Source organism: Centropristis striata, chromosome 8 (genome assembly GCF_030273125.1).
Source record: "Centropristis striata isolate RG_2023a ecotype Rhode Island chromosome 8, C.striata_1.0, whole genome shotgun sequence".
Taxonomy (NCBI): Eukaryota; Metazoa; Chordata; class Actinopteri; order Perciformes; family Serranidae; genus Centropristis; species Centropristis striata.
This window is the reverse complement of record NC_081524.1, coordinates 26,615,798-26,629,717: the sequence shown is the minus strand read 5'-3', so window position 1 is coordinate 26,629,717 and position 13,920 is coordinate 26,615,798. Positions and strand designations below refer to the sequence as shown.

Sequence of the window (13,920 nt, the reverse complement as noted above, 5' to 3'; positions counted from 1 at the left end):
TTTATGTATCTTTATATGGTTCGTTATTATGCTTTTTTGAATTCCTCGTTGAAATCAAGTTGAAAAACCTAACTTGTGTCTAATGGAACTGTGACTGGGAGAGAAAGTTAAAACGTATCAAGTGTAGAAATCGAGAGAAATGTCGGCTTTAGGACCCAGCGTCACACCGCAGCGGGAGCCAATGGGTCATTAGCCGATGCAGCGCTGTCCCAATGGGCACAGTGAGCTCCTATTTACAATAAATCGCCTCGTAACCTGGAGTTTAAGGGGTTCCCTTCTCCGACAGTGATGACCACAAACTCGGTTTGATGCGGGTGGAAGGGGGAGCACGTGGTAACTTTGGTTCTTTATTCTCCAAGCGGCCACTGCTGCCCGCTTGGCACGCGTAAAACACGAGCCATTCCCCAGCTAGATGGGTTGGGGGAGACGGGTAAAAGCGCTATGCAGCCGTCCCAAAGAAAACTCCGAACTCCGAGCTGTTTTTGACCTACTTTTAAAGGACCTTTGAATAACTTTTTCATCGTGAAGTCACAATTTCGTATGGATTTTTGGATTTCGCCTTAACGAGTCGGCCAAAGTTGAGAAAAAAAAAAAAAAAGGTTCACACTTATGTCCCTGCTCGACGCCAGAAGCGCTCCTGAGTTCGGATGTTTACGAAACAACGTTGTGATATGTGTGGGGAATAAAAAGGAATGAATCGCATGTCAAAGCACTGAGGTTTGTCGGACAGAGATCTCGGAGGTCGGGCTGTTGTTGGAGAGCTCTGATGTGGTGAAGGTGTGCTCAGCCGTCTGTGCCCCGCTCACGATACCCTACGCTGTTTTTAACTCTCCTTTTTTCATCCATATATCCCAGATCCGTTTGATGGCCGTAAGTTCACCTCTGGCAACATTTAGCAGCACCTCTACGCACTTTCGCCATGCGGTAACTGTCACCGGGGAATAGATCCGTGCGATCTCTTCTGACCGAATAACGGCTCTCTTTGTGTTTCGAGACAGTTGGATGGATTTTCAGGTACACTTTACTGAAACTGGAGAATTCGAACCATACGATTTTCAAATACCTGTTCGGGGCCAATTGTCTCGTTTGCATAAATGCTTTTCACTTAGATTTTTACCATCAAAATGCGTTTCCCTGGTAATATTTAAATCAATTCGGTGGATATTTTCCTGAATCTGTATTTTATTTGAGATTAAACGACGTCGGAGAAGATGAACCTGTGTATTGTCAGTCTTCTTCTCACTTTGGATTTAGCCACCGTGGCGCTCAGTTTGTCCACATGTAGCACGCTCAACATGGATCAGTTCAAAGAGATGCGCATCCAGGCCATCCGAGGGCAGATCCTGAGCAAGCTGAAGCTCACCTGTCCCCCGGAGGACTTCCCCGAGCCCGAGGAGGTGTCTCGGGACATTGTTGCCATTTACAACAGCACCCGAGACCTGCTGCAGGAGAAGGCGAACGAACGGGCGGCGACGTGCGAGCGGCAGCGGAGCGAAGAGGAGTATTACGCCAAGGAGGTGCACAAGATCGACATGCAGCCCTTCTACCCATCAGAGAGTAAGTTGTGTTTATTTATGTATGTGCAAACATGTGCAGGCCCGCTGGCCCCCACTCATGTTACTGGAGTGTACCAAGTTTAAAAGTATTGAGTCCAAAATAGCGTTTGAACGGTGTGTTTGTGATTGTTATGGAAAATCCGTCCCATCGTGCTTGGCTGGAGTGCAGGGTGAAGCAGCCAGAGAGAATGGGGGAGTTGGAGCTGGGCTTCACTTCTTGGACATCAACAACGTCCTACTTCTCTCACTCATATAGCTACAGCATGCACAGGCCATCAGCAGAGCCAAAACACAGTCATTACTTTAACCATTACATCTGTGAAGTTTACCATCAGTGCCAGCAAAGAAGGTTTTATTTAATATTTTTTAGCCCTTTAAACTTCACCTTCAGATTCTCTGTCAGTGCAGTTAGTTTTCACGTTGGTTCACTCTTGTTTTCATGTCTCTGAGATTCTCATTGTAACTACTCAAATTGTAGTCCCTGTAAAAGCTGTCAATGTATTATCCAGAGCAATAGTTTCTGAAAATACGATTTTTAGATCTGGTGAACTAACCAGGCACATTTGTCCCCACTTTACTCCCCTGAGTTATTCAAGTTACGCCCTGAAAACTCTCACTCATCTCTCCAACATGATATGTCTGCAGTTAAAACCCACTCAACCGCTATCCCAGGTGTTTAGCAGTAAACTGCACACACTGACCCTGTCTCTGTCTCACTGTTTTCATCAGTCAGTCACAACTTGATAGATTTTAGGCCAAGTAGGACTACAATACAAGCACATACCCAGAGAGATCAAGTTGATTTTTGTTTGTTTTTATTGGCTGTTGTAATTGAAATTAGCTTAATTTTGCAGTTTTAAAGGAAAGAGTGTAAGAAATGTACACAATTCGGTGATATTTTCTTTAGATTTTAAAAGTGCTACCATCAGAAGGACAGGTTATTTTTGTACCGAATATTGTGATCAGTTAGACACAGACCACACTGATTCAACATTTGACCTTTAACTTATCTAAGAATCTAAATGTCATTTGAGTCATCATCCTGAGAAAAAGGGACAAATTCAGTATTCTACAATGACACAAACCCACCTTAACCCAATTTACCCTACTCTTTATTTGTACAAGTTTCATAACTTTTGAAGCTGGAGATTTCTTCCCTTGTCAAAGAGAACGTCTTCCAGAGATAATGGGGGAGTATTTCTTTCTCCTTCTTTCCCTTTTAAAGTCTTGTATTACTGAGTAGGCTCCAACCTGAATTTAATTTAGGCATTATCATCAATATGAAGCATTTGCCCTGACATGCAATCTGTTTATGCTTTCACCCACTCGGACATATTTCAATGTAAATTCTCTCTCTTCTCCCACTCTGTTTCACCATTAATCAGCTCACTTTGATTTGAGTGTCTGCTTGGCAGCATTTCTATCACATTGGTGATATCCTCATTTGTCTGTATTATGTTAAGATGTTCGCATTCATCAACAGGTTTATGTTTGCTTTCCTGGAATTGATCCTTGGTGTTACGAGCATGCAGACATTTTCAAGATACACTGTTGCCAATTAGTTGGAATCATTTTGTTTTCAGACATATTTCTCTGTTTATTCCTATTTAAATGCAATAATCTCTTTGGAAGAGATTGATTAATAAAGTTTTTGAGAAGATATACACTTTATCTGTCAAGAATAAATCACATTGTCACAATCATTTCATGAAAAGAGATGAAAAATATTTTATTCCAACTTTATGAGCAACCATGTATATATGTGTGAAATGGAGGGAGCATCTCTTTGTGTATTTAAAGTAGTGTCAGCCTTAAAATGATCATGAACTGTGTTATAAGAGTTGCCTTTTCTATTCAACTACCACTCTGGTGCACAATGTGCCCAACCTATTCTCACAGATTTAACTAAAAATGCATGCTGACATCTCAAAGGACTTGTGTCAGTTTGTGTGTATGAGGTGGGCTGAACCCAGTTGTTTCATTAAATACATTTAAAACGGACAAAGAGGAAGCCATGTTTGAGTAATAATCCTTAGATGGCATGAGTTCAGGTCTCTCCTGTTCGACAGCTGACCCTGACCTTTGACCTCCCATGTGGAGAAAAATAATTTCTCCTTCTGCCGAGCAAAGAAACATTAAAAGGCAGGCATGGTTTTCGAATAAAAATAATCCAAATAAATTAAATTGCAGAATCATTAACTAATGGTTAATTAATCATTAACTAATTGGTTAATTCATTATATGGTTTTCCCACTCACATTAGAAATGTGAGTACATGAATTGAAGCAAAAATAAATTAGCACATTTTGTATGCCCTAAGGTGTTTTATGCATTCAATGCTGTCGTTGGCCCTGCTTCTTGTGTAAATACCTTAAATATGAATAGATTTGGCCTGATGCCAAGTGCAGTCTGGAAAGCATTTACAGGGTATAAATAATACTGAGTCAACATGCAGGGAGGAAAGAGGCCAGAATATATTCCCATTCATGTGAACTGGTGACACTGGTCAGGTCCTCACATCTGGTGATAGATAAGAGCAGGAGAGAGATCAAACAGTAAACCCTTTAGCTGATAGGCTGTATTTATCTATTCTTTTTCACTTGACGTGTGAGTGTCAGTCGCTGTGAAAATAAATATCACACACAAAAAATCCCACAAAGTATCAGCCTTATTTGGTTGAGTGCCAGGAAACCTTCAGAGGCAGCAATGTGAGGGCACAACGGCCCTGGAAGCTTAAAAGAAATGCTGAGCAGCGGAATGAGGAGGGTGGGGAGGGGTGAGGGGGTGTGGGCGGTGAATGGAAGGGGTTGGAGACACTAACGTCCCAGGTCTCACAGTCGTTTATTTTAGACCCAGTTAGCTGTGAGGCGTTGTGTGTACCCTGCCTGCCAGTCACTGCATGGAAAATTCCAGCCGGAGAGACGCTCAGTTAGTGGCTCATATCTTTGAAGCTCTGTTTGAGACTTATAGCAGAAATTGGGGGTGTGGACTGTGAACACACAATGTTGTTTACCAGGCAGGTAGGGTCAATTAAAGACAATATCAGTTGCATCATGGGACATGTAGGAAAGAACATTTTTAAGCTTGATTCATAATAAATCTGACGAAAAGTAAAGCTATTTTGTCCATTACTGTTTTAATCCAACTCTTGTGAGTACTCCAACTTTATGTACTTCCTCTATCTGACGGTGGTACATGCCATGTAGGGGCTTGTCCCTCCATGTTGTTTGCTCCTCGTCCTCTTCACCGTTGTCTGGTTTCTACTGCCTGAGGCATTCACTGAGCAGCTTATCATTTGGGGCCATTTTCTTGATGTATTCCTGGACCTTTGATGTCTCATCCTGGATAGTGGCTCTGACGCTCGCTAGTCCTCGGCCTCCTTCTTTCCGCAGATTGTAGAGCCTCAGGGTGCTGAGGTCTTGTCTTGATATCTGTGGCTTCTTTCTTCTCCTTTGGCCACTTTATGATACCAGCTGGGTATCTGATGACTGGTCGTGCATACATGTTGATGGCTCAGATCTCACATTTCAAAACTTGCTGGAGGAATTAAAAAAAAAAAATCTTCAGTCTCCATAAATTTAAATCTCACAGTTTGAACCCATCTTAAATTGTTTTATCTTGAAATGATATGTTGTATAAACATTATCAAGTTATTTAAGTTACAATAATGCAGAGTGTGTGTTTTGTTTGACTCTGAAATTAAAGTTTTCTTACATTGATAATGTGACTCTCTTCTTTGTTTTAACTCAGGATTAAGTTGAGACAAGTAATTAAAAGTTCAATCAGCTTAGAAACAATATTGACTTAACCCGAACATCATAGTTAATTAAACTTTATGAACAACTGAAAATGTCTTACAGTGTACAACCTGTTGTCTCTGCACTATGCTGTTATACTGTTGATAATGTGTCCAAAGCATCAACTGTAAAACATTGTTAGCAAACATTAATGACATTCTTTTTGTTCAATATCAACCTCCTAGATACCATAAGTAGCATATTAACAGTATTCCAAGGAAAATATGAGCATTGTCATTGTTTCTCTGACTGCATTAGTTCAACTTCATTCTCCACATTTGCAGTGACATGATGGTTTTCACACCACGCTTTGCACAAAGTGTCCTTTATACTATATCAGATATTGTTTACTATATTTCACACACTGAAAGGTTGACACTGCTCCTGACCTCTGCAGGAGATGTCAAAGTAGCAGAGTTGTGTTGTTTCTGTGGTGTGCAAAGATCCGGAGTGTAACAGTTTGAAACATCTCGATAAAGCAAATTTGTCCTTGAAGGCAGACAGCCGGCTAAGCATGGTCGAACACCCTCCCACTTTTCCCCTCAGTCACTGATAAAACATGCTTTTTCACAGCCAATGTTTGTCTTTAATATGTGGCATGGTTTGATTTACAGCACAAATTTTGCATCAGACAGTGACACAATGCCAACTTCTGTAAAAATCCAGAAAAGTAAAACACTTGGTGAGCATTTCACACAGGATGTAAAGTAAGTCTGTTTGTTAAATAATATAGTGAGCCAAATATTGACATCTTATTTACACAGCAAACATGAACCACATGTTGCACTCTGCTTTTATAGAGTGAGCTGAATTTTAAGACATGAGGTAACAACTCACTACATTAAACACTCCAGACCTGTTTTTGGATTAAATACATATTAAAAGTATTATGTGAGCTTTCTAAAACTTCTGTTTGCCTCATGAACAAGAGGTGAACTGTGAATATTATGAACTAAGGTATCAGTGTGAATACTCACTTACGCAAGAGCTTCAACTGGTAATCTTAAAGCAGAGTGAACTGTTGTCTTTTCAATGCCTCTAATAAGGCCTTTAAAGGGTTTGCAGGAGGGATAACTGATTCCAGGTTTTCTTCTTCTAAGATTTAGAATCTGTATGTGTGGGACTTTAATGGGATTGCTGGAAGGCGATGAAAACTGAGTCACAGCACATTAATGTTATAGCACATATAAGTTGCCTGGAAAGTCCCAGAAAGTTTACTTTATAAAATAATTGTAGCTTGCAGGTGGCTACCTGAAATCTGATGACATTACGTGAGATCTAACTACACAAGATCAATGTAATATGGACACACATCTGACGTGGGGCATCTGGAACACCGGCTGCCTTCAGTATAAGGCCTCGCACTCTGCCAGGTTTGCTACGCTTCGTCCCTTCATGTATTAATATTAGGGCCAGGACTTAAACACGTTAATTAAGATGAATTAATTACACAAAAATAAACGCGTTAAAAAAATTGACACATTTTAATCACACTTATTTTTGCACCGCGGAACGTTTCTCACTGGATGAGTTTCAGGCGGACCGATCATACTGGAGCACCAACTAGCATTCATGAGTTCAGACAACAACAAACCACAGTGAACATGAAGGAAGAAGCTGATGAGACCGCTTTGGTTGGCCCTGTGGATGGGAAATTTTGTTACAAAAAACGAACGGATGGAAACGTTGATAAGAGCATGGTTGTATCAGCTCAATACAAAACATATAGCAGCTCACGGCTAGTGTGGTAGCTAGCGTGGATTATGTATAATAGTTTACAGAAGGTCTACCTACCTATATGCTACTTGAATTTCTGAAATGTACTATATTTCTAAATATGCTATTGCTACACTTAATGGCAAAAAATGCACTGGTCTGTTGGACTGGTAATACTAAAAATCCATGTGAAAAAAAAATACTTCTCACTGTTCTCAGGTCAAATATTTATATGCGATTAAAATGCGATTAATTACAAAGGCTCTAATTAATTAGATAAAAAATTTTAATTGAGTCCCGGCCCTAATTAATGTTATCATGAAGCTGAGTTAAATTGCTCTGAAACTATATTTTATGCACACTAAATATATACAGTACAATACTTTACCCTCTGTGCCCCGTGTCAGTCGGCTGTAGAAATACTGATATCATCAGAAACTAGAGAAACATAAGTAATCTATTGGTACCACATGTCATGCGAGCTTGTTGTGAACTCTTGATGAATGAAATGGGTTCTATGGGTAACCAAAAGTCTCCCCTATAGACTGTATAAATAATAGATGTAATCACAGTGACATCAACCGTTGTTTTGCGGCCCATTTGAGGCATCGAGTTCAGCGTTACACTCGTTGCCATCTTGCGGGGAGCAGACCATATTTGGACTGTGGAGGAGCGAGAGGGATCTGACGACACTGACTACACGCCTCTCTACACCTCAACCTGACTCAGCGAAGCCGCTGCTAATTCATGTTAGCATTAACTGGAGCATTAACTGGGATGTTACATTTGGCTAGCAACAAACAAAACAAAAAATGTATGTTACTTACCTAAAAACTGAACAGCGACTTCTTGGAGTGTCTGTTATTCCAACCAAATGCTGAACAAGACATTTTAATGAACAAAACGTTCAAAAAACTGTCATTAAGTGAAAATTCAGTGAGAGGGTCAAAGTTACGAGACCAAATCGCTAAACGTCCTTTTTTAAAATGTATATAATGTTATATATGACTTTATTGATACATTGCCGTGGATACACATTGTTCTGCTTCTCTCCTGTTGACAGCTCGCCTTGTTAGTGACCTGTCAATCAAACGTAGCCACACCCCAAATCATATGATTCTTTATCTTCTATTTTCTTCTAAATGACTGTTAACATCAAATTGTCTTAAACAAGATTTTTTACTTTGAGACTTTTAGAAATCAAGTGAGAAGTTTTCTCATTTTGTATTGAAATGAATGAACAGCCACCATCAGCGCCCCTTGTTGGAATTTCCGGTAGAATGCAGCTTAAGGCACTTCCTGGTTTGCCTCACTGCTCAGACCCGGAGGTTGCCGCCTGGTCTCCCCTTTACATACATGCTACTTTAATCATCTTTAATCATGCATTTTTAGCCAAATATAAGTATGTTTTTTCATGCAGTATAAATGTGTTCATTTGGAACAAAGTTTTGGAGTTTTATAAATTCAATATCACTGGAAAGCTGAGATTATTGTTGATTTAATTAGTCTAATTTAATCAGGTGTGATGATGTTAGATATTAGGTCGGATGTCCTCAATCTTGTCTTGACTCACTGAATGGTCAATTGTCTTAAATTAAAAAAACAAGGTTTGTTGTGGTTAGAGGTCATTAGTCAAAAAAAACATTTTGCTGTAGCATTTTTATTTTCACTCCTATGAAACTGCAATATAAATATATAATATGATTTTAGTGTACTGATATTCTTCTTCTACAGTCTCTCAGCCTTCTTACATTCCCTTTTTGTGCCACAGATTCTTTCTGTAATCCAAGGTGATACCGAAGATAGTTTAGCTTTGGATACACACTTCACTAGATCCATACTGTCAAGACTGTTGTTGACAAATCTTTAAAAAGGTTCACTTTTAAATCATTAGTGTTTGAATGCAACTAGAAAGATTCCCCAGATTTTCAAATAATGACGAGAATAGATGACACAGATGATCAGAAATAAAAAAGTCTCTTAAAATCATCTATGATAATTCCAAACCTAAAATAAAAACCAATGTATGGCCACCACTATGATATTGGCCAGACACAGGTTGAGTAAAGTGCCATGAGAAATTGGATTTAAGTGGACGATAAATAACAGCACAGAGGACAGGATCTATGCAATACGTTTTTAAGACAAGAGCCTCAGAAAATATTTATAGATGAAATAAAATCACTAAAGATAAACATGTTATTTGAAAGTGATCATACAGTTAAGAGGGATAATTTGGCAGCTTTTATTCATCTCTGATCTCACCCTCAATGAACTGGATTGCTAGGATGACCTACTCCGGTGTTCAAATTCCTGTTTACATTTGATGAATAAAGGAATACCGAACATGTGCTGGCATTGTCAAGGTAATGTTATATGTCTGTCTCATTCCTATTGTACCATTTTTAGCCCTGACAGCCTCTCACACTCAAGCACTACCAGTTGACGTCAGTTAAGTTGCTGCGGGTTCAGGGCTTAAGGCCTGAGGGTGGACATTGAGATTCAGCTATCGTGTTATTGCTGGTTGCTGCAAACAGACTACTTGGTAACTAACATTTTTCATTTCTGTAAACTGCCAGTGTTCTACTGTGATGACTGCAGACCAGGCTTGTTTTTAATCAGGATCTTTGAAATTCAGCTGAAATCCTCTCTTCCTGTGATGGAGTGAGAGAGAGAAGGCAGCTGCAGGGAGAGTTGAAAGCTTGAAGACCTCTGGGTATTTTCCTGAGTGACAGACCTCACCACAGGGTTGTTGTTGAGAGCCTGCTCTCTGTTCACTTACGCAAGACCTGGACGTTGCTGCCATTTGAACTGCTCAGCCACTGTGGCCAAGCAGCATTGCATAACAGAAGGGAGAGAAAGAGAGAGCGATTGAGCGAGAGAGTTAAAAGAATAACAAGTTCTCCTCCAGCACTTTCAGTATTGTTTACATCAACGGCACAGGTCCTGTGTAAGATGATAGTCTTAACAGGAGTGCAGGAGGATGTTTGGCTGGGCTGTGGTGTGGCTCACATGCTGGATGGGGTACTGGACTGTGTTTCTGGCTGTGCCAGTGCTCAGCCTTGGGTTATGCAACAGGTTGGTCAAGTAGAGCATGCTGGAGCCGTGGTTACGATGTGTGTGTCATTTACTGAGTAATAAGGCAACGTTTGTCTGCCCTGCAGCCTCTCTGCATGTGCGCACACCACAGTGTGTGCGTGTGTTCTTGCACTTTCTACATAGTGAGGACTGGAACAAGTCTTTAACTGACAGCATAAGGACATTTTTGGGAGGTGAGGCCATTTCGGCCGGTCCTCATTTCTTCAAAGGCCTGTTGGACGGTTAGGATTTGGTTTATGGTCAAGGTTTCAATAAGGCCTAGATTAGGGTTCGGTTTAGGTTTGGGGTTAGGCATGTAGGTAGTTGTGATGGTTAAGGTCAGGGTAAGGGGCTATGAAATGCATTATGTCAGCGACTGTCATCACAAAGATAGAGGTTCAAGGATGTCTCTTCATGTGGGTAATTGGAGAGTAAGGATGATAAGGATGTTTGATGGGCATATAGCATTTTGGACATTTATGAAGGAGACTAGAGTTTGCGCCCAGTCACAGACTTGCAACAAACATTTTCTCTTTTATAAATTGCAATCAGGATCTTGTCGTAAACCATTCTTAACATGTGCAGATATTGCAGAATTTGTAGAATTTTAAGAATATTAGCAATGGGCATTTAAAATAGGGATTTTGAGAATCATATATATGATTAACTCATATATTATATTATGCCATTCTGTAAAATATGAATCAATAGTATCGATAATAAATACTCACTCTTACTATTGACTTCAGTTGCTTGCAGCACAGAAAACCACACTGAGGTTATACTGTAGTTGGTACACTTGTTGGTACTGCTCTTTCTATTTACTCTTATTCATTATTATTCTAAACACATTTTCAATTACTTTTCTTAATCCTACTGAACACTGGACATCTGCAAAGGATGATTCTGTCCTTTCCCATATTTTGCACATTTGCACCAGTCCAAGGTAATTAAATATGATTCATTGTTTAAAAAATGCATCGCTATATTGTTGCCACTCAAGATTTTTTTAAATTTTTATATGTAAATAAATATCCCAAGAGTCTTTCCAGCTGGGGTGTGCCATATCGTGTCGTTAACGATTATACCCGTATTATTTTTTATATGATAAAAAAAATGCAAATCATGATACTGGTAACATTCCTACTTTTTGACGTAGTGGCGTAAGGGTTTCCATTAATCACCCAGACTGTGGCGGCCCACCAGAGTCTCATGTGCTGCGCTAACTACACATTTCAAGCTACTGAAAGTATATTTACATTATTCATAATAAAAAGTTATTTTGCGTTGTGTTGCTGTTGCTCAGTAGAGTGTCTGTCATCCGTCAGTCAGACAAACCCCGACCACCATCTCTCCATCCTCCTCCGAGACATGCATGCACATTCACACACTTACACACACAATGAATTTACCGAGCTGCCCTCCCCACTTCTCCGCTTCAAAACAATTCCAACATGATAAAGAAACATGCCTTTCTGTCTGTATCAGTCCCGTCCCCACATCATCTCTCCGTGTGCGCGCCAAACTAAATATTAGCAACCTGTACGGGCCGGTCAGAGGTGATCTAAACATTACAACTAACTAACATTAGCTAACAATTAAAGTTGTTTTAATTACAAAAAGCGAAACTGTGGCTAACGGTCTGTTGCTAAACAGATAGATAGATAGATAGATAGATAGATAGATAGATGGATGGATGGATGGATGGATGGATGGATGGATGGATGGATGGATGGATAGATAGATAGATAGATAGATAGATAGATAGATAGATAGATAGATAGATAGATAGACAGACAGACAAAATATGATCACAGTGTGTTAAGACTGTCAAAATGATTAAAATTAAATATGCATGAACCCTTATTCTCCTTTACAATATTTCATTAAAATGTGCAGTGATTAAGATCAGTGTACATGATGGAATAGACTGTGGAAAATGTTACATGAGGTGTTTGCTATTTATTTCTCAAAAGTGCTCAAGATTGATGCATTTTACATAAAAATGTTCAACATTTTCTCCTGGGGGGCATGGCCCCGGATCCCCTGGATGGTTATTTTTTATTATTTGCTAATATTTCCATTTTGCACTGAAGAGTCAAGAGTACATTTTTTGTATTTGGCAATTTGTATTTTTGAGATTTGCACTTTTGTTGTACGATTTTTATTTATTCATACAGACTAAAAAAAACATGTTTTCTATATTTTTTTTCCAGTATTTTAATAATATCGTCAGCAATATCGTTATCGCAGAAATACCCTGAAATATTGGGATAATCTTTTAGGGCCATATCGCCCAGCCATACTTTCCAGTATGCTGTCTCAGATAGACATTGGCCATGCAGCTGTTCAAAGTACCTTTTATGTTCTAATTTTGACACTGGTGGTATTTAAATCATTTTGTATTGCTTTGAAATGTGAAAAAATATAAATCATGACTTGGTATAAGGATTGGGTGGATGACTTTCAATTGGCCACTTAAAAACCGTCTCTCTAAAGAATATCATAGCAGTAACATATCTTAGTTATACAAACCCCACCTCCATGTCCCATCAGTCATTTGTAAATCTGTATATGCATATGTGTGCTTCTGTTTTGATTAATGCCTAAATAATACAAGTCACACAGTGCATAAAGATCATGTATCCTTGTTGTGTGTATGTATGTTTATCTGTTGCTGGGAAGTGGGCCTGTGGAGACTGACAGGCAGTGGTGGATGGGCCTTCAAAGTACTGGGTATTTTTAGTTTCCAGGGATTATGTGCAGAGTTGTTTTCAATTTACTATTGGCAGGTGAGTAGTTGGGCGGAGGTGTCTGCAGGGAACCAGACAGGCAGGGGCTCACATTCCCTCTGCGTAGATCCTTCTCTTTCCATCTCTTGCACTCTTATTCTCAGGCTTTTCTTTTACTCTTTCACTTCTGACACCTCCTTCCCCTCCTCCTATCCCCCGTTCTCTTCCTGTTTCCTTCATTTCCTCTTGGCTGCTGTGTGTCTGTAGCCGTCTGTTCCTATCTGCTGCACTCTTTGTCATTCTTTCATTCCTCTTTCTCTGTTTTGTTGATGTTACTTTTACTATTTGTTTGGTTTCCTTGTCCATAAATCACGTCTTTAAGCCAGACAACAATCTGAATCACTGCCACTGCAAAGGGATTCTTTCTCCTTTAACTGTGAAAACTTTTAACCTTATATCATTTGTTGTTTCATGTGGTGATTTTTTTCTTTTCATTTCGTCGCTGCTGTGGCCAAACTCACTCTGGCAAGGGGGAACATTTTTTCAACTTTTTTCAAATCCTATTCTTAACCCTCTTTTATTTTTTTTTATTTTTATCTTTGAAAATCTTTGCAAACATTGGACCTCATTCAACCACTGTTTTAAAGAGGAAATTTCTTCTTAAAACCCGCTTCTGCAGTCTTCACAAAGACGCAGACGTTCAGAATCTACACACACTGAGGAGCAAAGTTAGATTGGAGATTTAAGTGCTAACATGTTGTGTAAAATAATTGGCTATTGCATTATTTTTATCATTATTTACATTTTTCTTCTACTGGTATATACTATTATGGGATTTTAATTTAGAGTAATATCTTATTAATTTGCAAAAATATATATATATTTTTTATAAATTATTTTAATTGTTTTACATAGCATTATGGCCTTTTCTTTTTTATAAAATAAACACTACACTTACACTTGCAGCAGTATGCCATGGGTCAGAACTGAACCTGGGCCTGTTGTAGGGTTGGTTTTTAAAGGAGGATCAGTAGATTTTTC

The 13,920-nt window shown here is 39.3% G+C and overlaps 1 protein-coding gene across 1 annotated transcript in view; it reads left to right on the top strand.

Moving 5' to 3' along the window:
* Nucleotides 1–229: 229 nt before the first annotated feature.
* The window catches only part of tgfb2 (transforming growth factor, beta 2), a 51,123-nt gene continuing 37,432 nt past the window's right edge, over nucleotides 230–13,920 (top strand). Inside the window, exon 1 of the mRNA XM_059339258.1 lies at nucleotides 230–1,557. Coding sequence (XP_059195241.1) covers nucleotides 1,212–1,557 — 346 coding nt within the window. The 5' untranslated portion in view covers nucleotides 230–1,211. The remainder of the gene's footprint in view (nucleotides 1,558–13,920) is intronic.